This window comes from Atheta coriaria, unplaced genomic scaffold (assembly GCF_025399875.1).
Source record: "Atheta coriaria isolate IRGN ID8LTWV9N9 unplaced genomic scaffold, Caltech_Dcor_3.1 hic_scaffold_3_pilon, whole genome shotgun sequence".
Classification (NCBI taxonomy): domain Eukaryota; kingdom Metazoa; phylum Arthropoda; class Insecta; order Coleoptera; family Staphylinidae; genus Dalotia; species Dalotia coriaria.
The window spans coordinates 4,801,977-4,824,031 of NW_027045445.1; the positions used below are offsets into that span (position 1 = coordinate 4,801,977).

General features: G+C 38.0%; 1 protein-coding gene and 1 long non-coding RNA gene across 3 annotated transcripts in view; one reads left to right on the top strand and one right to left on the bottom strand.

Moving 5' to 3' along the window:
• dpy (fibrillin-like protein dumpy) overlaps positions 1-22,055 on the bottom strand; it is an 85,664-nt gene that overhangs the window by 62,588 nt on the left and 1,021 nt on the right. Inside the window, 2 exon segments of the mRNA XM_065317191.1 lie at positions 564-762; positions 11,861-11,913. Coding sequence (XP_065173263.1) covers positions 564-762; positions 11,861-11,913 — 252 coding nt within the window.
• LOC135803547 (uncharacterized) overlaps positions 9,747-22,055 on the top strand; it is a 34,653-nt gene continuing 22,344 nt past the window's right edge. For both annotated transcript variants that reach the window (XR_010550835.1, XR_010550834.1), the window contains exons 1-3: positions 9,747-9,906; positions 10,144-10,231; positions 10,720-10,817. This is a non-coding gene — a long non-coding RNA (uncharacterized lncRNA). The remainder of the gene's footprint in view (positions 9,907-10,143; positions 10,232-10,719; positions 10,818-22,055) is intronic.

Sequence of the window (22,055 nt, forward strand, 5' to 3'; positions counted from 1 at the left end):
ATCGTAGCTGTACGTAGCTGGGGAATTGTTTGGATTTAATTAATTGCGTCTGTAAAACGTTTACGCTTGATAGTTTGGTTTTCTATGAGTTCTTTTGTTTCAATTTCCGCGACCATGCCCTCGTTGTGTGCGTAATTAAATTTAACACTTAATTGTACTCATCCGTTATGCTAAAGCAGCGTTTTAAACAAGTTAAAGTTAAATAAAAGAAAAATATTCAACGGATGTGGGATGCGATGATAATAGTTAAATTTTCCATCTAACGGGGTTTTAAATAATCCCATTATTTTTAATAGCAGTATAATAAGTGAATTTCTTGGAGTAGTAAAATTTCACGATTTGCGACGGTGTTGTACGTGTTACAGAACAGATTATTGTCACGTTTCACAGTAGAATAAATCACGTGTAGTGTGTGGTCGACGCGCCGAGTGCGGAAATAGATTTAGAGTATTTGCACGTATTAGTTCGGGGATGTTCGTCCCCCCACTTATTTCGCACCACATGTGCGTAAGCTTTCTCTAGGTTGAGACGCAGTCGGGGTTTGGGCAGGGAGCAATACTCACTCGTGCATTTTAATTCGTCGCGAAGTTCATCGGAGCCTAGAAAACAATCCGGCACGCCGTCACACAACCGCGACAGTTCGAACAGCTGCATGACGTCCGTTGAGGTGTTCATCTGACATCCGAAATAGCCATCTTCTAAATTTAGCAGAAATCTCTCGTGTTTGATACCAAATCCAATCCCTCCGTAGGATTGGACAGTCTGCAACAGAAAATCACACACAGATAATTACACACAGCATCAAAGCAAAAAGGCGTCAAAGCGCACGCATCGTAATTAACGTCTGCGTGTATAATCCACCACAGCCGATGAGTCAAGTCGAGCGGGATAATTACGGGTTAATACCGGCGTAAAAACAATCAAAGTAGGAAACGCGTGACACGATCTCAACTTCGTGAGGACGTGTAATTTTCTTATTGTTGTCTTCCGACGGTAGTGGTATATGTCGCTGGGCATGACGCTGTGTGCGGAATTACATTCCGACTGGTAACAACTCATACCACCACGACGCGGCCGTGGGAAACTGTAACGATATTTTTCGGCGTGCGCTCGGGTATTGTGTCTGGTCGTGCAAATGCATCCGTCGGGAGAAAATCGTGTAAATTGAATTTTTCGCACAGCGCATGTGTCTTCAAGAAGATGCCCAGTGAATAATTTAATTCCTTACACATTCAGCGGTCACGATTCCGCCATAAATCGCGATTAACATGACCATTTATTACGCGCGCGCGAGCGCCAACCAGATATCGAGCAGCGACGACAAAACCAATAAAAAATAAAAATAAAAAACCAAAACACACGACAATGGCCACGATTTATATCGATATCTTTGATTTATCACATGTCATAATTTATATTATAACTTAATTCGTACAAATTGATCATGAAATATACAATACTATAAATTTTTATGGCGTTGGCATTGTTAGCATCTTTGAACACTTCCCAGCTGTGTGGCGACGTGCAAAAATCTTCCAACACTGAAATAACGTTATTCCATTCAGCGATTTAATCATTGTGTAGGCTGCGAGGCGAAGATTTTGATGAATTCCGAATTTATTGTCTAGTTATAATTTAACGTTTGAGTGAGCGGTCACGATTTTCCTCGAGCAATATATCGCTTAATAGGACTATCCTCGCGTATCCTATAAAAATTGAACCGTGTGCCGCTTATGGAATCATCATCTACACACAGAAATTTATAATTGTAAAATTTCTATGTGGGTTTCGGTTTTTTTCACGGAATTAATTCACAAAACGAAAATTATTTCTCGTTTCATAACATATAATAACATTTCCAGTTCTTGGCGGTCATTATTCTTAATTTAATACGATTACTAATATGATTGGCTCGATAATATCAAAATAATTGCCAATGATAAATTCGAGATTCCAATGCACACAAAACGAACGTAATGCTACGGCATCAGTAGCCGGTTGGTAAGTAATGCAATATTGGCATGATTATGCGGCTCGAGCTTTTGATCGCGCGCAATCGCAGGATGCGATTGCTCTCATTAGCCCTCGCAGCTGAATTCAAAATATTATTAATCTTGGTGAAGTGGTAGATATTAATGCTCTATAAATTGCAAAAATAACACTGGAATTTTTTTGCAGGTATTGACCATCATCTTTTTTCGCCCACCCGGTGCTAATTTGGTTTACGTAATGCGCGCTACTTGAGCGCCGTTCTTTGTTTACGTATCTCTTGCACAACGAGGTAGGTCACATTTTCATCTCGTGGAATTACCGCTATACGCACGCCTCTGAATCCCAATGTTTGCGGCGTTACGTTTTATTTCACGTTACGAACGCGCGATGACCACGCGCATATTCATGCTTAGCACGGTGCGCATGCGCACTAAGCGTTACGATGTAATTATATTTGCCCAATGTGCATAGTGTACACTTTGCCTACGCTGTTAGCATTGATTACTCGACATATTTCGCATTTACCGCGAGTGTTAATACGCAAAACGTGAAAATTGCTCTGCGCGGCTAACGAGAATGTTTTATGCGCGCCTGATTGTGTTGCATAACACATTGCAGCACAACGGAAGTAGGAGAATGGATCAAGTGGGGAAAAATCAACGAATTGATGTGCACTTAATGATAGCACTTTGCATTTCGCGTCAAATTGTCGAGATTGGTGCGAACAATGGAAGGAAGACGAAGCTGCGCAGCAATATGCGAAAATAATGTCTATAATTCAAACGTACATCGCTTTTAACAACAACAACAACAACAACAAGCAGAAACAATGCGATGAACTGAAAATCGCACCGAAAGGAAACCACGCCGCTCCACAACCGTTATTTTAATTAAATTTTAACTTATGTTAAACTATTCTTTGAACTAAACCGAAAATAATTAAAATCCTAAGTGAAATTAACGCTAACATATTTAAATTAACCATAATGTGGGAACTTGCAACAAAAACCGATGACATTGTTGTGGCTTAAAGTCTGACTTAAGTATTTTCTTGCGCGAAGCGCGAAGAGGAGTTTTTGTGTTACGCATGCGTCTATTGCTTAAATGTTGAATGTGCGCTAGCGTTGCAAATGGCGATTACATAAATAAACAATCAATTTGTTGGCGCGTTAAAGTCGCCGCGATAATTTACTGTTTAATGCGTTACTGGCGTGCGTGCGTGCGCCGCGTAGGCTCGAATGTCCTTCCAGGCGGGCGGCGGTAATAAGTGTTGAGTCTGAGCGTCCTTATATGGCGGCGTCTGCGACGAGCAAGACGTAATACGTCAGGACGTAACGAAACAGTACTTAGGTTCACTTTGTAATTGATTCTGATTTGATTATTTGGTTGCAATTAGGTTTTACCGAAAATTTTTGTATTTTTGACTTTTTAGTTTGTTTTCTTTGTGGTAGATGGCGTTGGTAGTGTTAAATGAATGGGTATTATTTTATTTTGTGTGTTTTTGTGGAGGAAGTTCTCGTTTCGTAAACTTGGCACGTTTTTTTATTGTTTTCTCGAATCGTGCGCGAAGCAAAAGCAAAAAACCATTCGCCATTCGCTTTCGATGCATTTGTCTCGGGTGAACGTGTTCTGTTCGCAACTAATAAGTAAAAGTTTGTTGAATTCGAGACCGCGACGTGAAGAAAATAAAAGTTGCACGACTACTTTTTGCTCTCGGTCGTTATATCGCGACGACTTTGCAGATTTTCAGATTAAAACCAATTACGAATTGAATGTAATGAAAGTAAATGCACTTGAGTTGTGTACTTAAGTCACATTTCGTATATTCAGTAGGAAATCAGAGTGCGGCTGAAATTGTCCTCGTGGTAATGCAGGCAATTTGTATGATTGATGTTTAATTTGGTCATGCATCATAGCCGGCGATGGTCATTCGCGAAAATCTCGGATAAAAACAGTGCGTCTCGCCACGTTTCGTTGATTTGTTGCGCGCGGCATGGAATTTTAAGTTTAGGTTGCGCGCACGCGGAAACAAATATTAATACGATGCACACACACACAACACACGCGTGAGGCAGTGTGACGCGCGGCGGTTGCAATTATTATGATTAATTTCGTGCAGCAAAGTTCAACAAATCCTCGTCGAGGTTCACTCACATTCGCGTCACACTCCGCGACGGATTTTCCACCACGCGCGCGCGCGCGCAACTGCGTTATGTAACATTAAGTCGACTAATGGCGATGCATGACAAACGCGCAACGACGGAAAGTGAAGAGTTTTTAGAATGCGTTCGAGAATTCCGCTCGGGATGGCAAATCAAACGTTTATTTACATTTTGCGCATTCGTCGGGTATATTTTATGCCTATTCATATTACACGTCATTAGTTTAATTGCACGCCATTAAGGCACAGATGCGAAAGTGACTTATTTGATTAACAGAACACGAAATACCGCAACAGATAAAAGATTCGCACTAATTAATTGTGATTATTCGTGTGAATTAGACCTTTAAACGTAAATTTCTCTTCATTGTTTCTCATTCTAATATTTTAGGTTAAAAAATATAAAATGAGTTTTAAAGCTTAAAGAGGTAGATAGATAAATCGATCAGGGTTAATTTGAAAGGAAACATTTTACGACTGCGGCGCGTCGTTATTGTCCACTCGAGCGTTGCAACATATTTAAGCGACCGCAATTAAATTCTATAATTTAAAACAATTTCCCAGCCGACGCGCGGACACAGAGTTTATGGCATGAAATAATTACGCTTGGATGCCGACATCGGTGGTTCATACAATGAGACGAAAAGTTTTCTACGCCAGTGATTTGACTTAAGCTTAGTGCGACTGAAACGCACACGCACATCTGTATAAAGTAACAAAAAAAAAAGGTCCTGCCGGCCCCGGACGATGATGATGCACGATAGCTGGATGCAGGTATGTGCATATGCGCATTTGCGCATGTGCGATTTGCTCAAACGATAAAACATGCGCGCTGCTCTCGCCATCAACACGTTCATCCATGCGCCTCTTTGTCCGATTGTCCCTAAGATTCCTAGATCGTTATTGAGTTATTAAAATAGCTTCAAATTAGCATGACCGGCGTGAAGATAGACCAATGAAGAAGAAAAAAAATTGCGCAATGCATAAATGTATATATGCAAATATATCCGAGGCGGAGATAATGTAATTACACGGTGGCTTTGTTGTGATAATAGATAACAGCCGCAACAGACCCGTAGAAGTGAGTTTTCATTGTCTTCTTGATCGAATATTAATTCTTTGTTAGGCCACATTCTTGGTTATGTTGCCTTGGGATACGCAGCTGCTGCTCAACAAGTTGCATACATTAAATCACGAAAAAGTGTTAGACGGAAGGTGTGACCTTTACAGAGGTGACAAATTGTGACACATGACTCGTTTGAATTTTGTCAATAAAATATCACGCTGTGGGGATAATATAATAATAATAATAATAATAATAATAACCTTGTGTGGTGGCTTATATGGGAATCTGGGAAACTGGTGTGGGCGATTCTAACGTTCGGTTCGCATGATTCGTTTTGAATACATATTCGCTTAAGAGTGAATTGTGCGCACGCCGAGGCCACTGACCATTGCCGAGTTGCGCGCGCACGTTTTACTCAATGATACGCGCAGAAATTCGAAATCGTCCAAGTTTGCACAAATCCAGAAACCAGAAACTCTTTGCGCAAAATCTACAAGTGGTCGTGAAAAAGTCACTTTTGCAGAACGTGTTTATTGAATCGATCCAAAGAAATTAGTTGCACAATGTGAAGATGTGGGCATGGGTTGGATTAGCGTGGGTATTGTGACCATGAGTTGACACTTTCGCTATGAATTAAAAGAAAACCTTCTAGTTTATGCAATTATTTAAATTTTTGCATCGACAAATTGTCCGTCATGTTTTTTTTTATTGTATTTTGAAATTCTATGAATTGTAACGGTTTTTATTCAATAGTCTGCTTAAAATTCCAATCTTGTCTTCTTTTGTGGAATCGATGTCGAGAATGACTCATAAAAGACGCGAGCCTAAGTGTGCAAGTCCAGTAAATCCTACCGTTTTCAACCGCAGTAAACATTTAATGCTTCAATGTGTAGCAGCGCCCTGATAATGAACAAAAACCTCAAAGCCGCAGAGGAAACAGTTGCGCACACCGGTATTCCGTATCCCCGGATGCATATTCATATCGTTACGTACTCGTATATTCTGTGTTGTTTTTTTCATAATGTTTTTAATTTCGTTTATGGCTTTATGCAAATTTTGCAAAAAATTCGTTTTAGCTGCGAATAATTTGAATTCATTTACTGTAAATTTCCGGCGTATGCTATTTCATGCGCGCGCAGGATAACAGCACAAATTGCTGTTATTACATTGCGTTTTATTTTTGTGCTTGCAGGCGTTCAATTGCAATTTTAGAATCTATTTATTGGTGCATAAGTATGTAGCATTAGTGTAAAACGTTGCATTAAAATTGTTTTTAGAAAGAAATTTTAGTTTTTTAGACAAATTAAGGCATAATAAAAAGAATACTACTCAACAATGGCGTCACAAATGAAGTCAAAGGGTTTTTGGCGCGAATTTTGAAATTTCAAGTTAAAATTTAGGTTTTTAGCAAGAAAATCAACAATTTTTGCAAACATTTCTGAAAAAGTGGAAGAAATAAAGGTTTTTAAGCATTTATAGGTTAATTATTTACTATTTTATTTAAATTAGAGGTTATGAATATAGAACTACTCAATATTGACGTCACAGCTTGCATTTATGGCGCGAAATTCAAAATTTCAAACTAAAATCAAAGTTTTTCATAAAAAAATCAACAATTTTCGCAAAAAATTTCGGAAAAAGTAGAAAAAATATATTTTCAAGCACTTATAGGTTAATTATTTACTATTTTATTTAAATTTGAGGTTATGAATATAGAACTACTCAATATTGACGTCACAAGTTGCATTTATGGCGCGAAATTCAAAAATTTCAAATAAAAATTAAATTTTTTTCCTAAAAATTTGCACAAATATCATTTTTTCTTAAAAAAATACAAATTTCTAAACTATATAGGTTATATTTTCAAAAAATACAATATTTTATAATGCTTATTTGTCGCCTAGACATTCATAACTGTTTTTGTACTGAAATACAAACCAATTGTTTCCTGCCCGGTTGGCTTATTGAATACGATCATATTATGATGATGCGTGTGCAGCCATTCGACGTCGGAGCGACGTTCCTTATTGGTATAATTAGATGCGCGCAGGAAAACCCTTTGTGCACTTGACCCGTGAACCCGTCGAGGTCCACACGAGTCGTGCACGAGCAATATCCGCGGGTTTTCCGCGTCAAGAAGTGGCCATAAGTGTATATATCTATATACTCTCCACGTGTGTGTGTGTGTGTGTCCGCGCATGTTAACATCATCGACATTTCACGTGCAGCGCGTACGGAAAAACGAGTGGCAATAAAAAATGCCGCCTAACTGTATTCATCTCGCGAGCAGTGCTGGTCTCGCGAGGATGTGCTGCTTTGTGCGCTGTGTGCGCTCTCGTGAGAGATGCACAAGAGCGCAAATAACAAGCCGTCAATAAAAAGAAAACGCACACATACCACATCCCAAATACCAAACACCAGAAACAGTAACAACAACAACAACAACAACAACTATCGGTCGCGCCACACGAAGCCACAAGAAGAAATAATAGGAGAGACTCGTTGGTACACACGAGGATGCTGTAAGGTGCATTTTGTTTGGATTGTTTCGACTGTCCGTGACGTATTTTCTTCCTCTGATTGCTTATTATTTACACGCAAAGAATTACATCTTACATAATTTTTCAGGATTTCAATGCGCACGCAAGGAGTCATTCTATTTGGCATCGATAGATGGCGCAGCATGCGAGAGAATTGTCAGTTGTTTAAAATTAGGTTATGTTGATCGCTAATTCGCTTGAATTTATTTTTTGAAATTTAAATTTTCAAAATGTAATTTTTAGCAAATCAATTTTGCGCCAGTAGATGGCGCTGCATGCTGAGAAACTGTCAGTTTTTAAAGTAAGGTTATGTTTTTTGACAATTTGCTGGAATTTGTTTTTTGAAATTCAATTTTGCGCCGGTAGATGGCGCTACGTGTTGAGAAATGGTCAGTTCTATAAAATTAGGTTATGTTGTTCGATAATTTGCAAAAATTTACTTCAATTTTGCGTCGGTAGATGGCGCGACGTGTTGTGGAACTGTCAGTTTTAAAATTTAGGTTATGTTGTTTCAAGGACTTGACAAATTGCAAGAATTCTATTTTTAGTGTTGTTGGAATTTAAATTCTATAAAAATAAAATATTTGTTGGCTTCCGACCGGATGCACACCGACGACGCACGTTGCAAGTACTTCCGGTTGGACAGACATGACTTAAGTCGCTTGACTCTCACTTAAATGTTATCATTTGCATGCAATTTGACTCTCCACGCTCTACCGGAGCATTATCATATTGATCGCGTAAGAAACGAAGAACGTCGAAGGCGAAGAAACCGAAAGAACAACGATTTCTATTCGCGACGCGCATCGCATATCGCGCATCCTTGAACTTTACGCTGCGGGAATATTGTAGCGCGTTGTAAATCAAAATACGGTTGCGTGTAGAACGCACGACGACAACGACAACGACAATCCCTTAAAGTTTGCGCTTTGATGGGTTTAAAAGTAAAAAAAAATGGAAAGAAGAAAATCCTTGGATGCAATTAGCGCATTTTTGTGTGGCTCACGTCGTTAAAAATTTAAGTCCGTAAAAGTGATTGCATTTACGAGCTGCAAGAAGACGAAGCGTTTTTCTTTCCTGCAGACGCAAACAATTTGGTGGTTTTATGAGCATGCGAGTCGGAATCAACATCAATTATACGCGATTTAACAAGATTGTGTGTGTTGTGGTTGTGTGTGCTCGTTCTCAGCGCGCCGCAAACAATCGCACAATGTTAACTTATTTATTTAATTAATTTGAAACCATTTCCATGTAAATCTCTTGTGTGTCGGCATTTCGAGTAATGTGCGAAAGTTCAATAAACTGCGATACTCTGTACCTACTCTACAAGTGAGCTTACAAGTTAATTCTGTTTGACATGCGCATCACGCACGTTTTTTTCGCGGGTTTTTCAAACCAGTCGAAATAAATTGAAGCAAGGCGTGGAATAAATCGTCGCGATTACCGTCTGGATTAAGGTGCATAACTCACACCGAAGAATTTCGTTTGTAAGCGCCGCTCGTCTGACGTCGTCTTTTTTTCGGCCGCTGCGCGTGGGCAACAGTTATTTATTTTCGCTTTCTCGTTGGTGATTGTTTACCGAAAACCCTTGTAGCTTTTTGATTAACCCACAACGCATGCATAATTCAGCGTCCTAAATAACTGCTCTCTTTTGTTTTCTGTTTCTCTTCGTTAGCGCGCATAGTTATGCGCGAAGCGCATTGTTTCTTTTATTTGTTTTCTTTGCCAATTTGAACTTGAGCGCACTACGTGTATTCGGGTTACGCTCGTGTGACTCCCGACGAAACCGAATGGCGAAAACATTTCTATAAATGGCAGCACTGCGGCGCAGCGCGAGGTGTTGTACGATAATAAATCTCGGCGATAATTACGCTCACTTGTACTGCACTGCAGAAATCATAACCGGATTCTTCTTTCGAAAGCAATGAGTAAAAAGATGCACAACATTTGAATTTTTATGATTTGAATGTCAAATGGTTCACAGCGCCCTCTACAATTAGTACAACTGATTGTGGTACTAAAGTATTTTTCAAATGGTTGACGATGCGTCGGTTGAGTGCAATTTGTGCAAATTAAACAACAAATAAAAACAAAAATACGCCGAGTTAAACTAATAACAACATACAGTTACAAAGCTGAGACATTGAGTAAGTAGTTGTGGTATAAATTACCCGTCAAATCTTCTTTTATTATATATTTTTTTGTATAAATATTTGTGCAAAATTTCCTAACCCTACAATACCCGGCGTTTATGCGCGAAAACATTACCGCCCAATAAAACTCAACATTGTGATGAATTCTAAACACCAAATGCATTAAATTTACAGCCAAGCAGGTGTAATAACCACGTACTAATTCATCTCTATTTATTTATTTGTTTCTAGTACCTCAGCAATGTGAAATGAGCAACCAGCAATTATTCCCATTGAAAGTACATCACTACTAAGGAAAATGCTGTTAAATACTAAAAAGGTACCTGTTCTATTACTCTACCAATTTTACTACGCCAACCACATGATGCTTTTTAATACTAGTTACTAGTTAGTGCTTTACTAGAACTACCATCACATGATCAATGCGAGTGCATAATTTCTATGCTGTGAAATTTACATTCATGGTGTGATGATGTGAAATGTGTGAGATTTATGCATCCTATGATTACAGTTAATCCTATCTTGCGGCAACGCGTATAAATATTATCAATTTTGACACAATTGTTGCACCAGCCCGGCTAATACCGGCTAATATTGTTGATCTCGTCGACCTCTGATACCAGAGTCATCATTGCTATAATAAGATAACAAGCGTTGTAAAATTCGCACCACAAACACGGAAGAGTTTATTGCTGCTTACTATTTAGACGATAAATACGGCGTCATTAAAGATATAACCTTTTTTTTTCCTAATAAACTCGTCGAAACTAAAAGTATGATAATAAATCATTATTATCATGTTCATAGGATGAAGAAGAGCGGGTCAACAAACCTCTTCACGCTTGGCGACAAACTTGGAACCATTGCGAATTAGTCACGGATGACGAAGCGGAAGAACACATTAGGTAAGTGCACAAAACTTATACTCATATATATTTATTTCTTATATAAAGAGGTAATTTGAAGAATTCCTAGTCAATGTCAAAGTCACGTTTATTTTATTTTTTTGTGTGTAAAAATGATAAATTTATATTGTGACATCCTGGTTCGTGGGTTTTTGGCTTGTTACACATGAAAGTGTTTCTGTGGAGCGCCATAAATAACGCCCGAAACGGCCGCAGGGAAATTCTAACACATGCGTCTATCGTTATGGTAATCTTAATCGTCCTCCGCACGCTGGTTTGAAAATGAGAAGGCCGCCAACGTGACGAATTTCACTTTCCACTTTCATTAAACTAAGCGTTGCGGTACAAAATGCACTCGTCAGATTAAAACGCGAAGATTAGTTCGATATTTTTCTCATTATTTCGGATTATATTCGATCTAAATCTTGGATTTTAATGATATATAAATTCATATTGTACGGATTACATTTTAAGATAGAAATATTTCCATTGCGTGTTGATTTGGTTGCCTATTTCACAATCCTTACTAATATTATAAATGCGGAAGTCCTGATGTTTGTTACACTTTCACGCAAAAACTACTTAACCGATCATCATGAAAATTTGTACACATATTCTTAGTGGTCCCCGAATGGTTATAGGCTACTTTTTATTTAATAAAAAATTATATTTTAAATAAAATAAGGAAATTGTTTAGCCAATAATACCTCTGCATCTGGCTATTTGACTACTTTAACGCCATCTAGCATTCCAGCAATGAAGCTCAAACCTAAGTACTATAGTACCATCACACTGTATTATCACACTGTATTACCGACAGCTACGTCAACTTCAAATCCAATTGACTACACTATGGAGACTGTACACTATACTTCCATAGACTATACTTTCAGCCATTTTAAACTTCCCGCCATTCTACTTCATTGTTACTTCTTCTGTGACTACAGACGCGTACGGAAGCAACTTCATTATTTTAGATATTCGCGAGCGAAGCCACGGGTTAACGCTAGTGTAATATAAATACAATAAAAATATGTACTCACAGTCGATTGAAGACATATCCAAACGACCAAAGGAAGAATAATCTTCATTTTAGCTGAAACAGACAAAAAAATCACCGGTTAGCACAAAGATTAAGATCATACGTAATAAATTCTCGAGTCCAAACATAATACAAATAAAAAATGGCGTTTGTATGAGCAAAAGACACAACAAGAAAAAATTAGCGGCGATAAAATCGTACGCAAAGCCAACATAAACGGCAATGAATCTAGATCGGATCGATTTAATTAGATCATCAACCGGTGGACGCGGACGCTCGGCGAAAGAAGAATTATTAAGGCAAGTTAGAGTTAAACTCGGACGACAGGATGATGGGCACAAGACACAAGAACAGGATTTGCTCGCTGGTAAATATACTCGGGACGAAATTAAGTGGAGCATTTAATTAATAATTAGTACGCAAAAACATTCCGCATTTGGACGTCGCCGACGACGAGTCGTTAATTAATACGTTATGGACTCTGGCGGAAACACAAACTTTATGTATGTTTATAATTTACGTGCAATTTTGGACGATCTCGTGGTGTGACTTAAAATTATTGCCGGATTTTTTTCGGGAGCTCTTTAATAGGTGTATTTATTCTATTATGAGTTGGTTGGGGCTATTAATTAGTTGAAATGTTGCTTAATTTACTCGTTTATAAAGCGCTACGTTTTATGCACGTGCTACGGATGAATATCTTGGTTTAAATTTGACTTTCAATTTTTATTCGACATTCTCTTCATTCATTATTCTTTTGATTGACAATTTATTTTAATATTTAGATAACGAATAAGAGAAATGCGATACTTTCTTTTGTTTAATTAAGTTTTTAGTTTGGTGAATGTCTGCTGCGCATGCGCAACATACTTAAGTCATGTTTCTAGAGGTCCTTTTAATAAAAAATAATGTCAACCTACATTATTTCAATGAATAACTGAAAGAGAAATATTTTGGTTGTAGATGCGCATGCGCAAGGTGCTTAAGTAATGTTTCTAACATTTAAATGTGTTTAATATGCAAAATCACGTAACTGAGTTATTTTCGGCGATGATGTGGATGACACGTTCATATAAAAATCACACGAAAAGTAGAAATAAATAAAAATAGCTAGATGATGATGATTTAAAGTGCATTTCAACATAGTGTACTAATTACGCGAATATTAAACCTCAATTAACCGCAATTACCATCCATTACGCCATCTGATCATCCAAGCGTCAATTCCATCAATTCAGAATTTCGCGAATAAAAAACCTTCACTTCGTATTAAATTATGAAATTAAATTAAACAAATTATATTAACATTTAACGTTTTTTTTTATTGCTGGAATGATGAGTCATTGTGATAGATTTGATTTGATGCTCGCAAATGGCATGCAAATGTAGCACCACGAATTAATTTTCCTCATCTCGCGCTGTCGAAACGCGCTGCGAAGGAAGAGACGTTTACAGTTACCTTGATCGCGCTGTGTGATTTATCATTTGTCGTTCATTATGTAATTGTGTACAATAAAAAACAAGACAACGCGCATCGTTATCGCATCGCGCCGTTTTCAACATGCGTACATTTAAGTGTTCATTAACGTAGCAAACATGCACACACGCCCGGGCACATTGAGTGCGCATCCTTGTGATAATTAATCGCGTTTGAAGGAGAAAATATTACATAAACTGCAGATACAGGTCCAGTACGGGTACTACTGTGGTGGCTTGTTAACCATCGCTGTACATTACGTACTTGTTTGAAATAATTATCATTATGTACGTGTAATTAAATTAAATCATCAAATCATCAAGATGAAGGTTGCGCGGAATTGGAATTTAAGTCACGATTTATAGATCAGTAATGAGCGTTTTTTTTTTGTGTTCATTTTTGGAGTTAAAGTTGATTTTGTTAGTTTTTGGAGTAAAAATTGTGGATTAGTTGAATGTTGTTAATGTGTTGTTGGATTATGTGAACATGGTGAACTTGAAGAAGACGCTGATCGAGATGAGACGGAAACGGAACCCGCAAATGATATCCGAGTGGGCGCGCGAAACAATATCCGTAGTCGGTGTCTTAGAAAGACAATATGCGGTTGTGTCTTGATGTTAATATGATGCCATCAAATTAGAGGCGAACAATGCCTCGCAGCCGACATACACACATACATGCGGTGTAATTATGCAACATAAAACATAACGTTGGTTTAGATATAAAATCTACAACGAAAAATTTCTCACCGGGTTTTAATTTCTCATACATATATATCGTTATTTAGAAATAATGTAGGTTGATAGAGATTTTTCGTTAAAAATTCAAATATTTGATTTTTTCTTTGAAAAAACTGATTTTTTTCTTGTAATCTCTATTAAATATAATATTTTATAATATTTTATTGTCAAAGTAAAGTAAAGTGCCACTTTTTTCACGGTTTTAAGATTCGAAAAGTGGCATTTTAATCACGGACGGCCAAAGCTGTGACTAAAGTAGTAAACACTCGCTCTTAATCACACTCGTGGTTAAAATAACATTTAGCGCACTTGATACTTAATATACTATTTTTCGAAAAATCTAAATTTAGATTTTTGCAAAGGGAAAATACTGATTTTTCCTTGTAATTTTCTTATAAATAATTTTGGCTTATATTAATAACTTTTAAAACTCTTGAATTTTTCTAAATTTAATGTCTTCTTTTTTCTTTCTGCAAGGCAAAAAAACTATATTATCCCTTTTAAATTTTATAGAATATTGTACTTTGTGTTATTACTCTGGCAAAACACAAAAAAACGCGCACATAAAATGTGCTAAAAACGCGCGAATAAGTTTTCCAAACATAAAAAATGAGGTGCGAAACTCATAAAGTAAATATGAGCGCGAAATTTATTTTTTACATTGTAAACATTTTCATGCCTCGAAACAAGAAGATGTCCAAGTCATAAACGTCGTTTCATTTATTTTTTGTGCGCTGTCTTTTTTTATGGTTGCCTTTTCGCGTAAAAATCTAGGATAAATTTATTGCTCAAGACGAAGTAATTGCATATTATTACGTTCACATATCGGTTCGCTTTTAATCGGTGTAAATTTACACTCGCGTCCAGCCCACATTATTGAATTTTTCTATTTTTTAAGTGCCTAGGATAAGTAACACGATCCGACGCCGCAGCGCGGTGAAACAAAACCGTGCGCGAGCAGAAAATCTAGAAGAGTCGACGACGAAAAAAAAAACAGGTTTTGCATGACGCTGACGTTGTGTTCCCGCTGGTGTAAATGGGTGTTACGCGTATAAGTGTAATTTAAGGACCTCATGTTCCCGACGGCGCGCGGGCATAAATTTGCTCGGATTTATCAATTGGGGATAATTGCTGTTACGCCATAAATTGCACTCACATGCACTTCTAACGTTCAAACACAGCAAAAATTGCAGAAAAAAAGTTAAACTGTTCGTTATTCATTGTTAGATGTACCAGCAGATGCTAGGAAAGCACTCTGTGTGTGTTTGCTTGTTTGGCATGTTCGTCCTTTTGGTCTAATTACATAATTTCCAACTGTTTGCTTTTTGCGTGGTTGCGCTCCATCGAGCGCACAAATCATTCCCGGCTTCTCTCGAAATAGCATCATAATCATAATCTCATGCAGCTAACAAACATACAGGCTGTTCGTAAAATCACCGCTTGCGATGTGATCGCAATCTGGAAACAATAAATCCACGTCGGTTTGTTTTGAGCACAATATATCAAATAATACACGTTTAGCCATACACAATGCGAATAAATCTCAGGATATAACGGTATCATACCAACCTAACCTTAAAATATCGCCATAGATCTTTGTAGGTCTGACATTTGCAAATTAAAAGTTAAAAACGCGCTACACATGTTAAAAGTCTTAAATCAAAAACGGCTACAAAATACTTAAGTTAACTTAACTTAAGTCTTTTGATGTGGAGTGGATAACTGTGCATCGCCATCACCTCAAGATGCTGTTGTGCATCTCTTCAGTTAACTAAAACCCGTTACCTTTTTTTTCTCGTGCTTACAAATGTTATTAATTTCACTTTTTTCCGGCGACTGGAATTTTGAGAGTTTGACCACATGACTTAAGTTTAAGTGCGCCGCGAGTTCAAGAGAAAGTCAGACAGCGCGAGATACCATAAAAGGGTTAGCGAAATTTCTCTTTGTGCTAAAAATAAATCAGAATCATAAAAAATAAAATAAAAATTTTGAAATGAAAAATAAGTTTTTAATGCCCAAACAGGTATTTTACTTGAAAGCACGTGGTTCTCGTAGACAACCTTGTCGGGCAAGTTGGAAGACAAACAATCGCGCATAGATTACGGTACAATATTCTCCGAAAAAAGCGGCAGGCACATTAGACGATAGACAACTCTTGAGTTGTGAGACAGACGCGCAGCAGCCTCTCACCCTGCGCGCACGTTTTAAAATTATCATCATCACACCGGGCGGAATTTATTACGGAGACGTCAGTATGCGAGCGCGCAACAATGCGTTAATCTCCCTAAACGGCCTTAACATTTATACGCCATTAAAATACGATATTATATCTTCTTCCGAGACAAGTTTAGCGTGGAAAAGCTGGAAATTTAATGCCGGCTTATGGCGTGATGATATTTATACGATACGCAGCGCTTGAAATTTTTCGATATTTATTCTCTTGGACCTAACACAATTTCGGAGAGTAGGTCAGCGGTGCATCACTATCATCATCATTGACTAATGAGGATTAAGATTAATCGTTGGCGGAGTGGTGTAGGAAATTTGTTCGACTCATCAATTTACATGCGTTAGATTAATCTGTGATCTAACACCGTTGGTGGAATGAAATTTCGGGCGGAGAATGAAGTTATTTACACACTGCAGGTTTATGATTGATTATACTGCAGGCGGTTTACGACTAGGTCAATATGCATGAACAAAAGACGCAATTAAAGCAGACGCGCACTCGTAAAAACACAAGACGCGGACGTTGGGAGATTTTCATGTTGGTTTGTTTTGTTTTTGGCGCACGCAATTGTTGTGCACGAGAAATATCTACATTCGGCATGCAGGGCGAGGTTTGTAAGAGAGAACAATGCGCGCGCGCGCGCGCGTATGCAATAAAATCAAACGGAATTGTTGTGGACGTTGTGGTCATAAAGAAAACAATAAAAATTGACATGACACCCGGCGTATTGCGATCTCTTCGGCCAGCGTCGTGCATATAAAATGTGAGACGTAAGTGATACATGCGCAGCGCGCACTTTTGTGTTTGTTACATCGATTCAATCACTTTTCGAGTGAAACGCGAACGAGGTCAGCTGGTCCTTTACTTTTTCTCTTGTCGTCGATTCATAGGAATTCATTTGCGATATAAATACAACTAAAATTGTCAATTTTGGTTGCATGACTTAAATTAAGTCATTTTAGTTTTATTTTATATTTTTTTAAATTAAATTTCTTACCTACCACTAAGAGGTAATGTCTAATAAGCGTAGAATAATTTTTTTCTATCTATTAATAACCGGGCATCACCTGTAATTGATTTAAATTGCTGCGGCTTTTATTTATATTGCGCGCGCCGGCGTAACGCAAAGTGCTCTTTTGTTTCGTTACACAAATTAAAATATAAAATACGCGCCGCGCGCGGGTAGACTACTTGCGCCGCGCCAAACCAATTTTTTTACGAGTGTAATTTAAAATTTTACGATTTGTTATGTTTAATTATTTTTTGGCCGGATCCTGAAACTCTGGTTGAAATTGAATACGCTTTTTTTGCGCGCGCGCGATGCAATAATTTTTTGTTCACTGCGCACGCAGTGTTTACGACGCATGATGAGAGGAGTGTAATTACCGGTAGTGAACAATTATCATAAACGTCGGGTTGTGCACACTCTGTGCTCTGCTCACAATTACTCAAACATCTGTTTCTTGATACTTTTATTAATAAAAATAGAAAATCAGAAAAAAGTTGCGATATATTTCAGTTGCGAAGTGACTTAAGTATGTTTTATGCGTGTTACGATAGAGAATAATCTATCTATCTTAAGAGTCAAGTGGCTTATTTGTTCGTTATTTGTTTAATTGCTATTTTCTGCTAAGCCACAGAAGAGAAAATGAAAGAAATGCGCTGATGAAGTGGGGGATTACGGTGTTGCACTCTTCAGAGCGGTTTTATTTCGTTTGTGCTTGCCATTGTCCGAGGCGGATCAATTCAATCCTCGGATTTCTCAATGCTGAGCGTCTTTCATTCCGCGCGCGCACGCGATTAACGCATAATGCCGCCGCGCGCAGGATAAATGAAAACGAATGCGAGAGTGTAGCTCTCTGTGCGCATGTGTGACTGACTTAGACGAAATGTAAATTTCGCGCGCGCTGCTAGTAATGATATCGTAATACCCCGGCACTCTCTTACATAATGCAACAACCGTTCGGCATTAATAAACCGCCATTGTGCATCCTGCGTGTGCATTATATCGCCGCGGACAAATAAAATAGCCGTTAATGCAATTTAATTGCGTTGAGTTTTACCATTTACCAGACACATGCTTCACTTGTGTTTTATTCCATTTTTTTTCTTCTCTCTGTGCGTTAAAAAATTATTTTTAAAAATAAAATTAAAATTGAATATGTATGGCTGTGTTCTCCTGAGAGAATGAGAATGAGAATGCGCGCAGGAAGCTTTTGTTCGGCGTCAGTGTGCGTCTAACTGTTTCTCCCGACTGTGCTACCAAAAGACTTAAGTCACATCACATGACTCTGCCGTAGCACGGGAGCGTGGAACGCCGGCGGAATAAAAAAATCAAATTATCCGAGCACCAGCAGTTCACAACACGACGATTCATGCACTCTCGGAAAGTTTTAACGAAGATTTCTTAGTTTTACTAGGATAGGGCCGCGGCGGACGCCCGCTGTGCACATATCAACGAATATTAAATGAGACAACACAAAATTTTTAACGTCAAAAAATTTATTTTGGACGTGTATATACGTACTTTGTAATGGCTTATAATTTGAGCTATTGAAATTCATGCCATCGACGTTTTACCGGTTAACATTTAGCAGGCGGCGCAGCAACAAATAGCCGCCGTGTGTACACACATGCGAATGGCCTTGCTACTTCGGTAAATAACGTTCAAAGGTTTGTCAGCAGCAAAACACCAGTTGAAGTTGAATTCAAGTTTCTATCTATGCGACTAGAAAAAATGCCAACATTACTCTTTACTTTGGAATAAAGGTTGGTATATTTACACTGTTGAGTCATTATAAAAACCAAATTGATGTTAATGTTTTAATTTATGTGCTGCCTACGTTTTGTCTTTTTTTTTTTGCTTAATCAACGCCCAAACAAAAAAAACGTTTTCGGTTTCATTTATTCTTTTTATACTTCATTAAAGAGCAATTGCGTGTTACTCAAATTATTCATTTAGCAAATAGAATAAATGAGTAATTATTAAATTAGTGAAACTTAATAAAAGAAATTTCGTGTTACACACAACGCGACATAAATGGCAAGCGCACCGTAGGAGTTTTAGATTTGAATACAAAATAAAAAATATAAAATAAAACTTTCTTGATTGAGGTTGCGAGGTTACGACCAGCTTTTTTTTTTCTTTGTTTAGTGTTTAGTTTCACGCGTGTCTTTTATTAATAACCAGGTCATGCGAGTAAAATCGAAATGTCAACCCCGTAAAATTGAATTTTCTGCTTATTTTTGACGATTTTTATTGATTTTTCGAAGTTTGCGCGGAAATATTTGCGATTTTCAGATGGTTAGAGTGCGAAACAATCGCAGATTGATCACGCGCCCACGAATAGTAATATTGCGCATGATATTATGACTGCAAACAGAAATATTCCACACACTTTGAGACGTGTGCTGAGAGAAAGTGCGATGACGTCTTGCATTGCAACGTGTCCTAAATACAATATTATTCATACATTAACAGCTTTTTGGTTCGGTGTGAATTCTCGACGTGTGTTTTTTTTTTCTTGTGTTTCTGTTTGATTGCGTTTAGAATTCGTAGGATGTTCAAGGTAAATTAAAAATTTCGTAGTTTCCGCTAATGGTGCTCGCATCGCCCATGACTGACATCATCAATTCATCATGTCAGATACCTTTTTTTCTCGTTGGGTTTTTGCAAAATGTTTTATTTTAAAAATTAAAGCCTACACGAGGCATAAATTGAGATGAGGTGTTTAAAAATTAATAATTTTATGATCGTCACCTGTGGGCTTTAAATTTTTACACGCTAAAAAATCGCCTAGATAAATCATGAGCAAAAGCGACGAGAGTGTCTCGAGACATTCGAATGGGTCAATAAACTTTTTTCCGTCGCTCAATATTCGGTTATTAACTTTGCGCGAGCTCAACATGTGCGATACGAGCTGAGCTTTCATCGTGCGCACACAATGCCTTCGTGAGCATTTGTTCACACACGTCGAATGATCAAACACGCGTGTGCGGAATAAATATCGGACGTTTGATGGCCGGCGATCGATTTCCTTCCATTGTACAATGAAGAAATTCCGCTGGAGAAATAAATCGTCACCGTGAGTTCATAAAATTTCCCAGTTATAATTTAATAATCTCGTATTAGTACTAATTGAGATTGATCACTGATCGATTAGAATGCATCTCCCCGCGGCGATGATGATGATGCGATCCGGGCTCTTGTAGGAGGAGAATGAGTTCACAATTAAATTTATCTCGGTGTTAACCGATTAGTTAAATGTTAAATGAATTTGTAGCCATACAGAGGCAAAGATAAAATAGAATTAAGAAGCGTCAGAACGTATTTTTTGTTTTGTGGTTTTTATTTTTTATTTTTGAAGATAAATTTTAAGGTTTTTGGGGCAGTCAGGTAGTCAGGTAGATTCTTGGCCGACTTTTACCTGTGTGCAATCTTGCTTTTTTTGTTTTCTTTCTTTTCTGTTTTGTTGGTTGAGCGTTGGATGCGCCAGGAAGCAAATATGTGTTATGCACGGTGGAAGCAAACAGGTGTAATGATGCCGCGATGCCACCAGGGCAGGCGGTAAATACACAAGCCACGAGGAAAAAACGGGGCCCCGATAAAAATTACATCACACTCTCGAATGTGAGACCCGAAAATCCAGCACGAGAATATCCGATACAATAAACTACGGAGCGTGTGTGTAGAGTGCCGACTTTATTAACTCGTCGTAAATTAAAGCGGAATTATTTATTAAAAAACGCTTTCTATTAATGAACACACGCACAGTAATAATAATAAAAAGGGAAAAATAACTTTTTCTGATGTGTGAAATGCTTTTTACATGAAAATTTATGTGTGTCTAATTTGGATTCGCATTCTCGGAATGTGCGCCATGCGACCGAGCGTGTGATGCTGATGCGCCTGTTGGTTTTTGTTGTTTTCGAGATGAGTTTACCAGTTTACGAAACCCGCCGAGAGAGTATCGTCATCAGCGTGGCGCGGCGCATAAATCTCATCTCGGCAATGACACGCCGCTGGAGAAGATGTACAATCATAATGATCATATTCCCTTAGATTTTAATCCTTTTACAGTAAAAACGCGCCATAAAAACATAAAAAGTCGTTTCGGAAAGAGAGAAAAAATTTAATTTTTTAAAAGTTAAACGTTTAGAGTTAGAGAGACTTGTTTGCGGTGTAAAAATATTTGAATCGATGCATGCGAGAGCGCACATGTGCAATTATTTTCTAAGAGTGCGAGCATTCAAATCCCCTTGGGTTACTCGCCTAATCGCCTGTTGGGCGCTCCGGATGCACGCAACATTTTCTCCCTTTTTTGCAAATTACAGGGCACACCGAAGTGCGAAAGCTGCAATTAAATCAAACTGACGGCGAAAATATGCAAAGTGTGCTATTTTTAGCACCTGAATTGGTGAATTAATATTTTTGGGATTTGAACACGCGAAAGTGCAATTTGCCTTCGGTAAGAAGACTTAGGTTTTTTTTTTTTTTTGTTTAATCTTGGCGTCTAACAAGCTGGCAAGTGATGAGTATTGCTCAAAATGTAATGCAGACTCTTTTCTGACACGAAAATAATTTCTTAATAACTTCGCCGCGCTTAATAAATATTGATTACTTAATTTGAGCGCGTCTCGCGCCGAGTGTGTTAATGACGTCTTGCTGCTCTTTCGATAATGTGTGCATTACAATTACGTCGTGTGGCGTTAAACGTCCGAAAAGAAAGTTTCTTGTTGTGTCTGCTAC